Source organism: Periophthalmus magnuspinnatus, chromosome 20 (assembly GCF_009829125.3).
Source record: "Periophthalmus magnuspinnatus isolate fPerMag1 chromosome 20, fPerMag1.2.pri, whole genome shotgun sequence".
Taxonomy (NCBI): domain Eukaryota; kingdom Metazoa; phylum Chordata; class Actinopteri; order Gobiiformes; family Gobiidae; genus Periophthalmus; species Periophthalmus magnuspinnatus.
The window spans coordinates 4769075-4788320 of record NC_047145.1 but is presented as its reverse complement, the minus strand read 5'-3'; the positions used below and the strand labels follow the sequence as shown (position 1 = coordinate 4788320).

General features: G+C 36.9%; 1 protein-coding gene across 3 annotated transcripts in view; it reads left to right on the top strand.

Annotated features, from left to right (window-relative positions):
• The window catches only part of rps6ka3b (ribosomal protein S6 kinase, polypeptide 3b), an 86393-nt gene that overhangs the window by 60328 nt on the left and 6819 nt on the right, over nt 1–19246 (top strand). For 2 of the 3 annotated variants that reach the window (XM_033985875.2, XM_055229996.1), the window contains 17 exons: nt 1228–1344; nt 6419–6500; nt 8731–8811; nt 8900–8979; nt 9739–9845; nt 10562–10599; nt 10991–11133; nt 11676–11746; nt 12858–12946; nt 13472–13536; nt 13724–13826; nt 13942–14051; nt 14570–14695; nt 15522–15611; nt 17412–17570; nt 18367–18528; nt 19056–19132. In XM_033985875.2, the coding sequence (XP_033841766.1) occupies nt 1228–1344; nt 6419–6500; nt 8731–8811; nt 8900–8979; nt 9739–9845; nt 10562–10599; nt 10991–11133; nt 11676–11746; nt 12858–12946; nt 13472–13536; nt 13724–13826; nt 13942–14051; nt 14570–14695; nt 15522–15611; nt 17412–17570; nt 18367–18528; nt 19056–19132 (1700 nt within the window). The remainder of the gene's footprint in view (nt 1–1227; nt 1345–6418; nt 6501–8730; nt 8812–8899; nt 8980–9738; nt 9846–10561; nt 10600–10990; nt 11134–11675; nt 11747–12857; nt 12947–13471; nt 13537–13723; nt 13827–13941; nt 14052–14569; nt 14696–15521; nt 15612–17411; nt 17571–18366; nt 18529–19055; nt 19133–19246) is intronic. The other variant, XM_033985876.2, reaches the window with a different exon arrangement.

Here is a 19246-nt window from a genome sequence, read left to right as displayed (position 1 = left end):
CTATACTACATAACTTTCCAGCTAAATAATAGCATACCCATGGAAAGAAGCAGGTAACATATCCTTACCAGAAATGTTACACTGTGCATCTTTAATTGTTGCTTTGTCTCTTGTTGTTGCAGCTGTTGTTGCTGTTCCATTTCTGCCCTTAGTTACTCCATGATATTTTGGTTTGATAGTTCATCTACTAGTCAGGTTCGATTCCTTCCAATAATAATTGTGTTCTGCCGTGTCCTTGAGCAAGACACTTTCCCACCTTTTCCACCAGTATGGGTTTGCACTGGTACATATGTGAGTGCTTGTGAAAAGTGAATGGTTAGAGGAGGGGTTCCTGGATATATTTTTAAAAAGTATATATGTATGTTATTTTTTTACATATATATTTTTGAATAAATTGTCCTGTAGAGGTTTTAAGTTTTAGTCCTTGGTGGTATTTTACTATCCTGGAGCACAATTCAGTTTAGACCTGTTTTTTGGTGTAGTTTTGGTTAGTCCTAGTTTTGATCTGGTTTAGTCTTTGATTTATCCTAATCCTTAGTTAATCCTTTTTATGAGTTTTATAAGTGTAACACTTAAAGACACCATATTACGCCATTTTGTTATCTATGTTATGATGTTATTTCCTCATCACAAACACACCCCAGATACCCTGCTTATTTAGGCTCTTCTCGTTCTTAGTTAGGTCTTCTCTTAAACTGAAAACATTCTGTTCCACCTTGTGATGTCATGTGATAGTACAGGAGGTGCTCCACTGTGTTTTAAACTCCATGCACCCTCACCAGAATCATTTGCCTATTCTAGGACTGAAATTATTTAATCTACTGAACCAAAGGTAAAAGGCAGCAGTTAACTTTAAAAGTACCAGTTGAGTTGTAGACAGATAAAGGATTACTCAAACATGTGTGAATGAAACACAACACAACCCCAGGTGTGTTTTTGATGAGGTAACAACAATATAACATGGCTTAAAGCTCACAAGAGTCCATTTTGCATAAGATAGAACACTGAATGATGTTAAGGTAAATGTTTAGAATAATTTCTTGTCTTTTGGGGTGTTTTGGGCTAAACATTTTGGGCTTTAGTTTTCTAGGATTATAGACAAGTCAACTTCTGCTGTCTCTCTGCTGCTCAGTGAAGACGCCATGAATCACCATGGCGTCATCGTGTATTGTTCCTGTCACAAAGCGTGAAAACTGTTGAAAAACTGTTGTTTATATGTGATTTCAGGATGATATTCCCATCAAAGAGATCAGTATCACTCACCACGTGAAGGAGGGGTGTGAGAAGGCCGACCCGAGACAGTTTGAGCTCAGAAAGGTCCTGGGACAAGGCTCTTTTGGAAAGGTAAGTTTAATTTGAATTATATATTTAGATCACCGTGTTACCGTGTTAGTGACAGCATAGTGATGTAGCAGTGATGGTGTAGTGATGATGTAGCGACTGTAGTAATGCAGTAGAGACGGTGTAGTGATGTAGTACTGACAATGTAGTGATGGTATAGTGACAGTATAGTGATTGTGTAGTGATGTAGTAGTCATGGTGTAGTGACAGTGTCATGACAGTGTGGTGATGGTGTAGTAACGTGTAATAACTGTGTAGTGATGATGTAGTGAAGATGTAGTAACAGTGTAGTGACAGTGCAGTGATGGCCCTTGTTTGCTGCTTTCAGCACAGATGACCCTTGTTCATTTATTGCTCTTGTTTGTCTTTTGGCAGTTTCTTTTTCACGCTGTGTTTTTTTTTTTTTTTTCCGTGTCGCAATTCCAAGTTTAAAACTGAAAACAGAATGAAAGTTTACCAAATATTGATCACTTGCTGAAAACACTGTAGGCTATTTAAAAGTTTAATAGGTTTTAATTTCATCTTTTCTCTTTACCAAAGCTGATTTAGCCCCTCTTTAACATCAGTCAGTGGAATTTACTTTAAGTCTGCTCTTTGCTCTTTGTTGTCCTGCCAAAGGACATAACAACACTAGACAAAACTACAAACCTAACCTTACATTTACAAGACATCTACAACTTGATCCACTATTGTCCTCTAAACTGAACCAGTTCTGCATTCTACCAATTTTAGTGGCTCCTTCTGTATTTTATTGGCCTATATGATGTGTAATTGCCTAAATGCCTCATAGAGAATTTAAATACTTTTTGTGCAATATGCCAGGCAGAGAAATTAATGGGCTGCTATTACTATTCTTTGACTGAGATATTGCACAGACCAAAGAACAACAAAGTCATTTTCATTTGTAATGCCTGGGCAGTTGCAAAGATCCAACAGTTGTACAGTGTATACGATTATGAGTGTGCACAATTTAAAACGCAATCCACTATTCACTGAAATCTTAAGTCTTTAAAATCGTCCAAAAATGCGTATACTTGAGTCATGACAAGCCAAAATCTGACAGAGGGACAATCAGTATCAAACATTTGGTAATAAATTCAGTGAGAAACTCAAAGTGCTTGAACAGTTGGAGAGACTTTAATTTCCTTGTTAACAAAGTGACTCTGTGATATTTATATAATCAAAGTAAATGCAGGCGAGAGCTGGTCATTTGATGCTGATAGTGGCCCTCTTTCCAGGGTTATTACTATGCTGCCTTCCAGTTGTCCTCAAAAGCCAGATTTTCCAAGATCCCACTTTTAAATTCAAACTGGAACACCTTTCCATCTTGGAATTCCTACTTGGAAACTCAGGAAACATTTTAGAACCCAGAGTTTGATCAGAGTTTTCAATTCAAATTCAACATGTGTGTATGGATAAACTTATCCGCCAGTTAAAATATTGATGCACTTATATCATTTTTGTTATGTTTACTGTAGTTGCTCCCTTCTGTCTACCCGTTTCATTGGCCCTGCTCCTGCACAGCTGTTGAGCCTGTGCAGTTATAAACGCGCTGTTATGCTCCGTTATGCTAATGGGTATATGTTACAAAATACATTTAAATTTGGGTATTCAGTATTCTGTAACTAAATACATTTTCAAAGTATTCTTCCCATCACAGTAACAAATGTCATCTTGATTGGATTACCATTTTGTCTGATTTGAACACTTCTCCTAGTTTTTATTGCTTATATGAGATGAGTCATTACTGTACATACACTGTAATATCCTGCTCATTGTTTTTTCGACTTGTCCACAGCTCTAGCTCTACTTCCCCACCAAAAACATGAGCCTACACAGTGGACCTTCAAAGTAAGAGTTAACTGCAAAAACTGTCTTTAAAGAACAGACAGGACTCTAAGCTGTAAATTGAAATGCTGTGTTGTGATGATGAGTCCACCACGTGTTTGTGAGTCCACATCATCTGCTGATTTTAACATGTTTACATAGCAACAGATTAATCACGCTCTAACCTAAAACATGGGAACTCTGCCATCACTGACGCATTTGTGCTCACAAGTTTACACAGAGAACAGCAAGAAGCAATTTCAGTTCAAAAATAAAACTCAAAATGCAAAGTTTTTCTTTTTAAAGGTGCATTGCATAACTTTTGAGGTGAAGTGATATCTGCTTGTCTCCATGGGGTATTATTGCTAATACACTGCAGTTTCCCATAGATTTTGTTAAGATTATGGTGGCACAAATTAAATTATTTCATCCCATTCAATTTGTGTAATATAAATGCCATTTATTGCCAACATTAAATCTTTAACATTTTTCATCTTTCATTTCTTTTATAAACTTATGAGAATACAAAGAGCAACAAAGTCTAATTTTGTTATGCCAATATAGTATATATTTAGACTACGGGGGAGAATTTTAGACTCCGAGGGAGAATTTTAGGCTGTGGGGGAGAATTTCAGGCTAGGGGGAAGAATTTTAGACTACATGGAAGAATTTTAGACTCCGAGAGAGAATTTTAGACTCTGAGGGAGAGTTTCAGACTATGTGGGACATATGGCTGATGATATGTCCCAACCATCTAGAAAGCCTCCTGGCTCCCTTCACATCTAATATACTCCTCCGCCCCATCCCTCACCCAAACTCCTGTCAGCTCGCCCTTCCCTGCCTTTCCCCAGAGCTGTTATCACCAAGAGCTCGGACACACAGGGCCTCTGCTGTCCCAGGACATACAGTCATGACAAAGATAATATCATGCTGAGGCCCTGTGATGGAGATATATCTACAGTTACACCATGTAGATTAACAGAACGACAGTTAGACTGTCCAATCAGAGATATTTAGTTCACATTCCCTGCAAGAAGATAACATCCAGTCCTTCTGAAACTTGCTGTGCTCAATGTCAGATCTTTATGTAATTAATTAATGATTTTATCTCGTCTTTTAATCTTGATTTTATGTTTTTAAACGAAACATGGCTCGACAAAAACATGGGTAATGCAATTCTAGTGGAACCAACTCCACCCACCTTCAAATTTGAATCTGAAGCATGGGCAAACAAAAAGGGTGGAGGTGTGTGTGCATTTTTTAGTGATAATTTAGTTAGTCACAGGTTGTCATTTGGGGTGTTTTCATCTTTTGACTATGTTTTCTTTTAAAATGGAGCTAAAACAATCACCCTCCATATTCTACTTAGTCTTATACAAACCTCCTCAGCACTGTCTAAGTTTTATTGATAATTTTACTGAGATGCTTTCAGTCGCATGCACAGTTTTATGCAGCTAAAACCTGGAACAATCTTCCTGAAGATGTGAGACAGGCCTCTACTTTTATAATGTTCAAATCCAAGCTCAAAACATTTCTGTTTAGCTGTGCATATGACTGAAAGGTTTTTATTCTGCTCTCTTCTCCTTTAATGTTAATTTTATGATGATTATTTGTGATTATTTATGTTTTGAATTAAAATGACCTTGTGTACAAATTATGCTATACAGATAAACTTGCTTTGCCTTGCCTATGCACATGCACAAGTATGTACAATATGTACAAGTCTGACTATTATCTGATTTTTGAAGTTAGTGAAATGCCACGTATACAGTACATCTGATGGGATCTTTTGTAATTTTCTTACATGTGCAAGTTTTGACTTGACAAATTATGTAAAAGGGTAAACTAATATGGCAGAGACAAAAATGAAAGAATAAATAAATACAAATGTTAAAGATTTAAAGAATGAATTGTACTGTCTTCCAAATACAACAGTCACTCAGTAGTTATTTGAAAGGAATTTCTCCACAAGCTTGCCATACTAATCTCATGGTTTAAAGTCCTTTCAGTTGACAACAATCACATCTCTAGAGTTGAATAAAGGCACCACTTTCCAAACCTATTGTGACAAAAGTAAAAGAAATATGATGGATCATACCTGAATGACTGAGGGATTAAAGAGACATTGTGAAAGAAAAACAGGCTCAATTCTGTCCTGTGAGTGTAGTATCTGTACAACAGTACATGTGGATAGGCCTTGTAATGACAATATTAGATATATTAGATATATATAGATATTAACCATGATCTGTAATCTGACAGTTTAACATCTTAATTTTAAACTATAGGGATTGTAGAAAATATAGGGATTGTCATGTGAACAGTCTATTGAAAACCCCTCCTCAGCCTGTTCAGAAGTTATGCTAATTATATGTTTTGTTTACCTTGTGCATGATCAAAACTGGTCTAAAATCCATGGCACAGACCCCATACCAGTGAAGTGCGAGCTTTGATTTCACGTTCCCTGGAGAGGCGCTACCATGGTGATCATCTTATGAATGAGCAATTAGCTATATGGCTACGTGTGTGTTTATGCTAATCACTACAAGAGCGACCCAGAAAATCAATGCGGCACTCGCATCCACATGTGCTGCCAACATGTTATTTTTTTATTCAAGTGAATTGAGCAGCCAGTGTAATATATACTGCTATATACTGTGAAGGAGTTTTCCCATTATTTTGAGCTTTGAAGCTACTTTAAAGATGAACTATGTAACATTTCTGGAAAGTATGCCACCTGCTTGTCTCCATGGAGATATTACTTTACCTGTAATGTTTCACTCTACTGCAATAAATATAGGATTGCTAAAAATTACCTTGAAAAACATTGATTCTTACTGTTAGTGGGCTTGCCTCATCATATATCTGACCTGTAACTTTGCTGATGTTGTTGCATTTCTCTTTGGAAACAGATTAAATGATAATGTTTAATGCTGACCTGTGGAATCTGCAATAATATCTCCTTAAAGACAAGCATGAGCACTAGAAACGTTAGGCAGTGCATCTTTAAAATTCCAGTAGGTGGTGTTTCAGAAGTTAGTGCCCTGACAAAACTATTTCTCTCACATTTTGATCTTTCAGAGTGCATTTTAGAGAACTGGTTTTATGAACCTCTTCTGTAGTCTTAGTTCAATATGGCTCTATATATTCAAATATCAAATTTCTTTCACATTAAAACTATTATAATGAAATATAAAGTGACAGATTTAAATGCCTAAATGACCTCTTTATTGTTCCCGTTTTGTTTTAGGTGTTTCTAGTGAAGAAAGTGACTGGACCAGATGCTGGGCAGCTCTACGCCATGAAAGTCCTCAAGAAGGCCACATTAAAAGGTCTGTTTATTTTTAATGCATTAGTCCAATATAACACTGCTATTAGCAGTGCACCGATCCACCGATATCGATACTTTAACTTTAACTATCTACTAATACTCGATATTGACCGATACCAGTGTTTGGAGGGAAAATGGCACACAGTTAACGTATTACACAAGAGATCTAACTCTGTTATGTAAGTGTTATTCATCCTTAAAATAACTACTGAACAGCTTTGTATGAATAAAAGTTCAAACGTTGAGAGTGTCTGGGCCAAAAGCAGTATGTAAATAGTATTGCATAGCCCATTCAGGATATCGGTTGAATCGATATCATGGAACCGATATCCGATTCAGCCAATTTTTCAGTATCGGCTCTGTTTTTCAATACCAATATCGTATTGTTGCATCCCTAAATATAACACTGCTGTATACTGTTATACTCTGCTGGTGGTAAACTTGTTAAAAGCTAGCACCAAAAGTAGCCAATTGAAGTATTGATACAAAAAAAAAAAAATCACATTCGCAAAACTTGACATTTCCTGAACTCATTCCTTTAGAATGACCTTGAACTTTATCAGAGCTAGTATTGATACTTTGCAGCTGATCTCATCAACATTCCCTGGGGGTGTGATGCTAACTGTAGGCACTGCTCTGACTGAGGCTTTTTTTAATCTGAACTTTGTTTTAACACAATCTGACCAGAAAGAAGTAATTTAGCTGGAACTACAACAGCTGAGCTGATTTGTGCTGTTCTCACAAGTCTCGCACACATAAAATTACAGTTGCTATCTAGCTAGCATTAGCCAGTAGTTTTTCTGTTAATCACAATTTTCTTCTTAGTTTAAAGTCAGACTCCAAAAATGAAAAAAACAACAACACAGTATTAATTTTTGTCAGTATCACCTGCCCCTATATGTTCTTTTGACTGACTTTTGGTGTAAAAACATGATAATATTCCCACTCCAGTCCTCACTCTTTCTGTAGCAGCCTCACAGTTAAAGCATATAAAATGTTTCTTTTTATATCCTGGCTTTAAGTGAATGGTCCCAGAGCGTGTGGAAAGCTTGTTTTTGCTTCTTTGTTTTGGTTTCTTCGTCATCGCCCAAAGTGGAGATTCACGGCTCGACATGAGACCGACAAACTGAACAAACACTCCCGATTTAGACCAATGTGCGCACTGTTTGTAAATATCTCAAACTAAACAAAAGGTGCAGGGGGATTATCGTGTTGGATCAACTCATCAACTCTAAATTGCCTTTTGTGAGTCCTGGACTTTTTTTGGAGCCTGTGCTATGTTTGCAGGCCTGCCTTCATCCTCAGCACTGCTCCGTCCTTCTTTAAACAATTTAGCCCACTTGTAGACATTTTTTTGGCTGAAACTTGTGGCACCATACACAGTTGACATTCTCCTATGAATATGGGTTTGCACCCTTCACCAACCAAAAACTTGATAACTGACCGCTGTTCAATCCTGGAGCATGCTTCTTGGTTGGCCATCTTTGTTAATCGCCAAAACTCTCAAAGTTTTTTTTAATCTGCAAAAGAAATTAAATCCATGTGAAAAACAAGTAAAACAAAAAATAAAAATAAAAAAGTAAGCTTCTATGTGTATTAAAAGTCCTTATACCGAAAAATTCACCTTATTTATTGAATGACCCTCGTACTTATTGCCAATGTTCTCTTTTATATGGTCATACAGAATGCCATTTTGCCTTGTCCTACTCCTGACCAAGATTTGGAGATGTGTCCTTACTGCTCCTTTTATCCTTAATTCTTTATTCTTTGTTTGGATCCCCATTAGCTTCCACCAAATGGTTGCTAGTCTTCCTGGTGTCTATAAAATGCAAAAAATGTAGATGCATAACAGCAAATCCATCTATTTATAATAATTTAAAAACATTAAATTCACCACCATCAAAACATCATTTACTCTGCAAAAATATTAACTTTCTTTTTAAAAGAGTGCCTGATACTGTTTCATACTAGGAAGGTTCACTCCTCAGTCTGGGATCAATCAGCTCGAGGTAACTTCGGGGGTAAAATCTGGATTCTTTTTCCACCATAGTTAGTTCATAGATTGTTCTCCACCATTGACCAGCACAGTTTGTAGTGCATGGTGGAGACTCTGCTAAATGACTGAATCATGTGTGGATGACATGCAACAATGTTATAATATTGAAAAAAATCTATTTTGCATAATAAACCCTTTAATCAAAAACTTCTGTCTTGTTTTGTATGTTTTTCAGTTCGAGACAGAGTTCGGACTAAGATGGAGCGAGACATTTTGGTGGAGGTTAATCATCCGTTCATAGTAAAGCTACATTACGGTGAGTCAACCAGTCACAGAGCTCGAAATCTGAATGAAGAGATCTGATTGGTCTGATAGAAGTCTAAACAAATTTTAATTTTCCACAGCATTTCAGACAGAGGGGAAACTGTACCTGATCCTGGATTTTCTCAGAGGAGGAGATCTCTTCACACGACTATCTAAAGAGGTGAAATCAACTGAAAACAGCCGTGCTATGGACATGAGTTGCCACTTAGCTTGTTAGCTTCTGTCATGTCTTTTAAGTGGAACTAAACAACTAAATCCACTTTTTTTCACTACTAAACTGTGTTTATTGTGTTTCAATAGCATTAGATACTGTTTCTAGTCATTTTTGGCAACTTTAGTAGAAACTACCTAAATTTGCAGCTTTCTGGTCAAAAAAGTCTAAATTTGCGCTGCGTTCAGTAGCCTCTGTCATTTCAAGTACTATGTGACAACAGGCATGACTGCTCTGATTACAGTCTGGTGTTGCTCATTACAAGCTGCAGGTGCAGAGATTGAAGTGTGGATACTTGTTTGACCAATCACACTGTTCCTCCTCCCCCATCACTCTCCCCTTTAGTCCTCCAGGTGCTGCCCAGTTTAGCAGCTCTATTTGAAATGTGGTTGAGGGCGGAGTTTAGGTGTTTAGTCCCACTTTAAAGCTTTTAAAATTTTCCAAAGTCTATGGAAAAAATGAATTTGGCATTTACCTGTGGGGGCTTAGAAGTGGGTGAGACTGTTTAGTTCCATGTATGTTTTAAACCATGGACTAAGCATTATGCCGTGGTGAAGGTCTGTTTCCTATGGCAGAGGTTAACAAACTTTTGAGGCCAGGACCCCCAAAATGTTTTCAGACACACACACTTTGGGAACAAATGTGCTCTGGTATTTGTATATATTTTACTTTATTTAAATTATTTGTTTTGTTCCTGTGCGTTTCCAGGTGATGTTCACAGAGGAAGACGTGAAGTTTTACTTGGCTGAACTGGCTCTGGCTCTGGATCACCTCCACGGACTCGGCATCATCTACAGAGACCTCAAACCAGAAAAGTTTGTGCAAAACTTGTTGCAAGATTCTAAGTGGTTAATTAATAATAAGAATAATTATAATAATTATAATAACGCCTTACACTTGTAATACGCTTACAGGCTCTCAAAGCCTCTTAAAGTGTTACAGTAGACTCATTATACATTCTCTCCACACTCAACTTACTGAAGCAAGGCTGCCAATCTGCACCACCGGCCCTTCCGACCATCGCCAACACACACACAAACACACACCATTCATACTAGGCAAGGTGGGTGAAGTGTCTTGCCTAAGGACACAACAACTTGGTATGAGTGGAACTCCTGCCTTTGGGTTAAGAGACCAATGCTCTAACCATTGAGTCCGGACTAATGTCTTAATACAGTGGGCTAGACTAAACCAGGACTAAACCAGGACTAAACCAGGACTAAACCAGGACTAAACCAGGACTAAACCAGGACTAAACCAGGACTAAACCAGGACATGACCAGGACATGACCAGGACATGACCAGGATATAACCAGGACATAACTAGGATATAACCAGGAATAGAAAACAGTCTATCCAAGTCCTACCAGAACAAGACCTAACCGAGACTAGAAGAGGTCCAATCCAAGGCTACATCTAAACTAAGCTCAAACTAGAACCAAAGAAAATTGTTATGAATCTGTAAAAGGAAATGCATGAAAATGTATATCTTTTACAGCTGAACCCTTACAGTTTATGTTTTTATTTTTAGTATTTTACTTGATGAAGAGGGCCACATAAAGTTGACAGGTGAGTAAAATGACATAGTAACCAATATTTATTTGATCCTATAGGTACGACTATAATATCATGAATGTTTTGAGTAACTGTGACAAGTCAACTACTGATATAATCATGAATATTTACAATCAAAACTGATTTTATTATCACAGATGGCTCTGGTATTAAATCAAAATGACATAATTGTGATTTTTTTATGAAAAACACCTAAACATTTTCTATCGGTCTGCCTCAATATTAGCTTCAACTAATTTAATTTTAGTAAAAAAATCTCCTTGCCACATTGTAAATTTGATGAGTCAACTACTGAAATAATAAGTTGCAGCCGTACCTATAGGCCATTATATCACATATTTGACAGTACTTCCCCCCGGTAATCCTTCATGTTGTTTTTGTTCAGACTTTGGTTTGAGTAAAGAGTCGATCGATCATGAGAACAAGGCCTACTCCTTCTGTGGGACTGTGGAGTACATGGCTCCGGAGGTTGTTAACAGGAGAGGACACACTCACAGCGCTGACTGGTGGTCATACGGGGTACTGATGGTGAGTAGATTGATTTAAATTATTCACGATTAATAGAGAATTGTATATTTTAATTGGATTAAGGTTACGTGTTTATCTATGAGAACATTTAAATCAGATAACCCAATCATTAAAAATCTGATTACTCACATCAGATGTACACTCCCAGCCAAAAGTTTAGACACTCATTCACTGTTGTTATTTTCTGTTTACTACTTTCTGTATTTCATATTCATACAGAAGTCATCAAATATATGATGCCAGATATATGGAATTATGTAGCAAAGGAAAAAAATCATCAAAACATATTTTATAGTAAAATCTGCAAAGTAGTTTCAGTGAGAATCAGCAATGTAAATAATCATGGAATAAAGAAGAAACATAAATGAAAATCTGTGGCCAAACTTTTGACTGTCAGATAACTCGGATAACTTCACAAATTAGATCATAATGAGATTTTGCTGTGTGGGTAAATATAACCAATCAGTGTGGAGCATAAAGCACCAAATTCTGAATGGCTTTGCATTACGTATCCATCACTCACTACAGTCTTGTCTCCTCAGTTCGAGATGTTGACGGGAACGCTGCCGTTTCAGGGGAAGGACCGGAAAGAGACCATGACGATGATCCTTAAGTAAGAAACTCGAGACACAAGAGGTTCAAAAGTGCAGAGACAGCAGCAAAACCACAGCCATTCAGAGCATCTCAGGATCAAAGCATCGACACAGGAATCTTATCAGGAGTTGAATTTATATTTATAGTTTATTATAGACTTTATCGTTGCATCAAGTGTTTTATGCTTGAAAGTGAATTCATAGATCAGATGGAGGAGCAGTTCAGAGCCTCTGTAACTGCACACTGACAATTTGGACAAACCTTAAGACCGCCATAGCAAACCAAAATTTCAATTCTGTCAACTGGACAAAAGTTTAAGAGTCACTATTCTTTCCTTCCTTGTTTTCCTTTTCCTAATTTAGGTCTGAGGATCAAAACAAGGAAAACAATAGGGCTAGCCAGTTTGCTAATAGGTGTGAGAGCGCCCATTAGCATACCTGGACAACAGAGGGATTACACAGACTTAACCAAACGATATCAATTACTTTCTGTTATTGCTTTAATAAATTTGGTGTGTAAATAATTTTCCATTTGAAATATTAAAATCTTAAATGGAAAACTTTTTCTTGTAAATATACTCTATGAACATGTTCCAAAATGGCAGCTTTTTATCTTCATCTTAGACAAATTTTATACAAAATATTCACAGGCCTTTCACAGTCTAAAGATTGTGTGAATAATGGAGCCCTAATGAAACGTCTAGAGAATTCTGTGATTTATTTATTTATTTATTTTCAACTAATGAAAATTAAATAGAAAATGCTATGCTAGAATGTAATTCTTGCAGTTTGGTTAGAATTTCATTATGATTATATACTAGTTCTAACAAAGATCAAGACCTTTCTAAAACTTTTCAGGAAAGGTCAAAACATTGTTTTTTTTTTTGTGTGTTTTTGTCAGTATTACCTTCATCTACTTTACCTATTTAAATCATTTCTGTTATAAGACAAAGCAAATGCCTATTAAAATAAGCAGGGTATTTATTATAATCTTGGAATGTGGAATTTGAGCGTCTTCATCGTCTCTGTTTCTCGCCCATCTCACAAATCGCTGATGTACTTCCTGTACTCTGAGCTGGTGTTGTGTTTCTGTTTTATTAATAAATGAATAAAACCTTTATTTTTTTCCAGGGCCAAATTAGGAATGCCGCAGTTTCTCAGTTCAGAGGCGCAGAGTCTACTACGGAACCTGTTCAAACGAAACCCGGCCAATCGACTCGGTAAAAATATTTTCTAGTAGTCATAGTAGTATTTTCTGATCTAGTTGTAGTAGCTGTAGTAGTGCTTAAGAAGAAAACACATCCAAAATTCTCATGTAGTAGTGATACTTGTAGTAATAGTAACTGTAGTAGTTATAGTAGTTATAGTAGTAATAATAAGTAGTAGTAGTAGTAGTAGTATGTAGTAGTAGTAGTATGTAGTAGTAGTAGTATGTAGTAGTAGTAGTATGTAGTAGTAGTAGTAGTAGTATGTAGTAGTAGTAGTATGTAGTAGTAGTAGTATGTAGTAGTAGTAGTATGCAGTAGTAGTAGTATGCAGTAGTAGTAGTATGCAGTATGCAGTATGCAAAAAAAGTGATCAAGAACTGTACAACACAACCTGGAGATTCAAAACTTGTCTGATCTCAACATAATTTTGGGCTTAACTGTTTATTCACGTTTCAGTTCACATCTAATTTATGTCTGGACTCAAGATGCCCTCTCCTGGTGAGCACAGGCATCACAGGTGTTTGTACTTGTTTTTAGGAGCCGGTCCTGATGGTGTGGAGGAAATCAAGAGACATCAGTTTTTCACCACAATCGACTGGAATGTGAGTGTGGCCTTCAAACAAGTGTATAATAATGTATAGAAATGCATTGTATATAGTTTAATATAGTCAAAATTTTAATGATAATGCAACACACAAAAAGTAGTATGTGTTTTGTTTGTGATAAATACATTATTATACATTTTTAAATATGGAAGAAATGGGAACTTTTTTGTTTTTCTCTTGATAGAAATTATTTCGTAGAGAGATCCACCCTCCATTCAAACCTGCAGCAGGGAGACCTGATGACACATTTTACTTTGATCCAGAATTCACAGCAAAAACTCCCAGAGGTAATATTTACGTTTTATATATGACATTTCAAATCTGAAAAAGAGAGCAAGAGAGGAGGAATCTATTAAAACAATTCTATTCACTATATATATATTTTTTTGCTTGTTTGTTCAGACTCTCCGGGCGTCCCTCCGAGCGCCAACGCTCATCAACTCTTCAGAGGATTCAGCTTTGTGGCCATCACAGAAGAAGAGACACAGCCTGCTCCCAACACCATTGTACAGGTGCAAATTTGAAATGCTATATTTCAAATTAAAGGGGCTGTATGAAGGGAAATGTATGAATGTCTCATTCATACATTTCTCATATGGACAGGCCTGATGTGAAAGCTCAGAACCTCCAGAATTCACTCACTGAACTGCAGAAGCTCCACTAGCACTGATTAATGATTGGCTGCAAGTGCTGGAGTTTAGGTAGTTAAAATTCAGATTAGAGAGTCATTTTAAGTATAATGCAACTGGATTTCAGCATTGAAACTGGCAACCCGCATTCTTCTTTCTGATTGGATAATCGTCTTGAGGAAAAAACACCAAATTGTCTCATAAACAACTCGACCATCATGTCCAATATTTTTGTAATAAAGAATAAATCAGCATTAAAATGGTTGTAAGAGGTATATTTGTCTGTCTACCTCATGTCTGGGGACATCGATAGGTCATGTTTATACATTCTGAAATTCTCTTTGTTGTATGTGTGACATGTTTTGCACCTGTCCCCTCTGATATTAGTGCATGTGTTACAGCAGTTACACAGAAGTACCTCACATTTCTCAGACCTGTATGAAATTCAAGAGGACATCGGCGTCGGCTCCTACTCCGTCTGCAAACGTTGCGTCCACAAAGGCACCGGCATGGAGTACGCTGTCAAGGTCTGTACCTGTACTAGAGCAGCACAATAAATCATAATCAAATCGAAATCACAATTTGAGTTGGTGCAATTAGAACATAATCTTGTACCTGTAGCCTAGACCTCTAAACATTTTCTAAAAATGCATGGGATTCATATTTCAGTCTTCTCTCAAACGTGAATGCTCCTGGAGTTGTTAACTATGTGCATTCTGTACACAATTCTATTTATTATACATATATATCGCAAATCTGTGTAATCCCTCAATGATCCAAGTATGATCTATAGCAAAAGAAAAATTCTATTCTGTCAACTGGACAAACATTTTACATTGAAGACAAGCTCATCCAAGTTGCTTCTTCAGTTCTGGTCACATTGCTGGTGGACATTGCCATATAGCTGTCTAAAAGGAGGAGCTGACTACACTGAAACTAGCACACCTATGTGTTTGCAGTTTCTGTTTGTTGGTTAGGTCTATTTAATTACACTAAGTGTGAATTGTGCCTTCTTTTGTGAATAGGACTTAGGGTTAGCTCGTGGGGTGGCAGTGAGATTGGTTTGTTGCAATTTAAAATCATATAATTTAGATCAAAATTGGCTCTACCTATTTGCCCAAAAATAGCAGCAAAGCTTCAAAGCCATCGGCTTCTCTGGTTTCTAAATAATTGGCATCAGCCATGCAAAAACCCATGTCTGTTGAGCTTTATTGTGCAGCTTTAGGAATGGCACAAATAAATCCCATGATAAAGTCAAACTGAAAGGTGCAATACCTCCAGTGGTGGAGGTTTATTTAACTCAAATATTAAAATCTCTCCTAGATTTTACAGCCCTATTACCCTGTGTTTTAGATCATTAACAAGTCGAAGCGAGACCCAACCGAGGAGGTGGAGATTCTGCTACGATATGGACAGCACCCGAACATCATCACACTGAAAGACGTGAGATTCATTTAATACGTTTTTAATAATATTTACTTAATACACAAATACTCTTTCAAATCAATTTACAAAGTGACACTAATAAATAAGTTGCCAGGCGACTTATTTACTTTCTGTTCGAATGAAGGATGGTTTGGGGCTAAACTACAGAGCCAACCAAACAACCTTCCATATATATTTTCTTATTGGGGATGAGCCAGACAAAATAAGTATGTTCATTACATAGTTGGCTAGGATGGGACAATTGGGTTAAGCAACAAGATGAGTTTTGAACATCTCTTAATTTTTATTTGCTGCATGAAATAGTTTACTTGTCCAGCCAAAACCACACGCTTTGACAAAATTTTACAAATACAAGTGGGTCTGGAGCCGAATCCTGTTTGCCCGGTTTCCAGGAGGCATGATTGACAGGCGGCTTAACTAATCAGAGTAACACATGTTCTTGTCAAAACAAATATATCTGTTTACAAGAGAAAAAAAAGATTTTTGCAGAATCAACAATCAAAGCATTAAACTGTTATTAATCTCAGGTAAAAGAAGTTAATTTTGTTCTGAATAATGAGAGAATTTAGATGTGAGAGCTGTCTACCGCATTGAGAGTTACGCGCTACAAATGAGCAGCTTTGGTTGGACCGTCCCAAGTTAGGACGGAGATTTTTTATGCTCTAAGGTTTTATTCCTCTTCTGAATTCAAGCAGAACGTAGAAGGAACTGGCTGGTCAGGCAATGGTTGCACGTAACCTACGGTAGAAGAAAAAGCAAAACATAGATTATGGCATTTAGATCTTTCAGGATGTTGCATCCTGCTAATGACAGTATTTGAAGAAAATATATAGAATTATTGCATTTAATGACCTCTAGGCCTGTCACGATATTATATCGACCTATCATTCAGTATATGGAAGCTGGAAGCCTCAATGTTTATTGGATGTACATTTTCTTTGTAAAATTGGGGAGATTTGGGGTATTTTTGTTGTATGTTGTATGATTTGAGCTGTAGAGGGTTGAATGAAATAACTTCTATGGCTAATTATTGGTTCATTCTGTGGTTTATTTGTTGCAACTCAGGTCTTTTAATGATATTGTCTATGTAAAAATGTTTTACTGGAATTACCCTGCTTTCTAAAGCAGGATAATCAGGATAAAGCAGTTTAAATATATATATTTTTTTTATTATGATTTATCTGTATTTATACATTGAGAGCCCTCAGCCCAATGAGAGTACCAGACTCTTTCATGAGCGCCCTGATACAATACATTATAATACAAACAAAAACAAAAGAAATAACTGCATAGGTCCATTTAAAACATAAAAGAATGAGCAGGTGTGATTATAAATGTTTACCACCAGATTATTAAAGTGCATTTGAGACACCAGTGTATCCAGTTTTGCATGACTTTGAAATGTATTCCATTTTTTGGGAAGCAAAATAAACAAATGCTTTTTTTCCCCATTTCCGTTCTAGTGCGACCAGTTTTTAGACATAGACAATAATGAGATCTTGTATTAAAAGTTCCCGTATCAAAGATCAACAAACAAGTGAGATATTCAGGCAGTATCTATCAAGTAGTCCCTTATAAATACATTTTATACAGTGTTGTTCTCGTCTGACAGCGATGGCCAACCTACTTTTTCACAGTGTACAGTGTACAGATGGCTTTTAAATTCATCATCTGATATGAAATGAAGGGCTGAGTGAAAGAATGGTTCTAAAGGTTTCAAAGTACTAGTGACAGTATTTGAAGAATTGTATATGATTATTACATTTAATGACCTCTTAATTTCACTTTCTGCCACAGGTGTATGACGATGGGCGCTCTGTTTTCCTGGTCACTGAGTTGATGAAGGGAGGAGAACTTTTGGACAAAATCCTCAGACAAAAGTTTTTCTCAGAGCGTGAAGCAAGTGCAGTTCTGTACACCATCACCAAGACTGTGGAGTACCTGCATGTCCAGGGGGTAAGGCCAATAACACACCTGTCTGTTTCACCCTGCCCTTTAACGAGGAGGTTGTGGGTTACAGTGGTGTCTATGTCTAGGCCTGTCACCATAATTACTCCATCTATATAAATGATAGATGAAACGATCCTTTTTGTTGGTCAGTATTCAGCAGTTACCATGGTGACAGCAAACGCTGTCAAAAAGGTTTTAAGATGAAAACTCAACAAAAAATGAAAATGGATTTCAACGGCACATTCTCAGGAGCCTGTGACCAATATGAGTGTTCATGGTCCTGTTTAGGTGTTTGATTTTCAACTAAAAAGTGATTGTGAGTGACTGAAAAACTGTTCACAAATGATATCTCTCTTATGACTGTAATGCTATTTGAGAGGAACTTGTTTCCAATTAAACCAACTCTTTCTGGTCAGATTGTGTTGAAATAACAAAGCCTCAGAAAGAGCAGTGCTTACAGTTAGCATCACATCCACTGGGAATGTTGATGACGTCAGCTGCCGGGTTTATTTCTGAGTTTATCCTGTTTTAGGTTTAGTTTAACTTTAAGACTTGGTTAGGGTTCCTGACCCTTTTTATATTGGTCTTTGGTCTCTATTTTTGACCTGGTTCACCGGGCTGGTTAAGACCTGGTTTAAACACATTTTAAATGTGTGTTAGATCTGGTGAAGATTTGATTAGTTTGGGTTTGAACAGTCCTAGACCTGATCTATAAGACAATTTCAATACTTAAAATATCATAGTGCTATATTTCTGTGAGTGGGACTGTTGTGTTTTAATGAAGTCCTTTCTCCTTGTGTAGGTGGTGCACAGAGACCTGAAACCTAGTAACATCCTGTATGTGGATGAGAGTGGGAATGCAGAGTCCATCCGGATCTGTGACTTCGGATTCGCCAAACAGCTCCGCGCTGAGAACGGACTGCTCATGACGCCATGCTACACCGCCAACTTCGTCGCTCCAGAGGTAAACAACATTAAAAAACAGTTCATGGGTTTCAGCTTCCTGTTTGCAGGAGCCATTTTGAGGATTTTTTGCCATTCAAAGGACATAACATTTGTTTTGAATTGTTAATTACTGTGGAAACACTGCAAATTTTTCACTGTGATACTTTTCACCTATGGATGAGGTGCTTTCATTTTCTAGAATTTTATGATGTCATTGTCCTATATACCTCTATGGAAGATTTACACTTTATGAACTAGTGATACACAAATGTTGAATATTGCCATAATTTGATATCTTAGCTGATCACAAGCTCATTTTTGGGGTTGAATGATGGCATCTCTTTCTGAAGCTATTGTGAAAAATATTCTACTTCAGTTTATTTTTGCTGACAGAAGATGTTGAACTTTGTGACAGTTTTAAGGGGTAGACCCAGTAATTACAGGGATATTAACCATAAAGCAGGTCAACAAATGAACACGTGTATTTCTTATAAATAGTGAGTTATGTGGACACAAACATGAACAGTCTGTGTTGTTTTGTTGCAGGTTTTAAAGAAACAGGGCTATGACGCTGCCTGTGACATCTGGAGTCTGGGAGTGCTTCTCTACACCATGCTCACTGGGTCAGTTCACTTTAAATCATATTCTATTGTCTAAAGAAAAGGTGTTTGTTTTTTTTTATTATTATTATCACCATGATATCAGAATCTGCACTGAGTATTTAGTCTTCCTTAGTA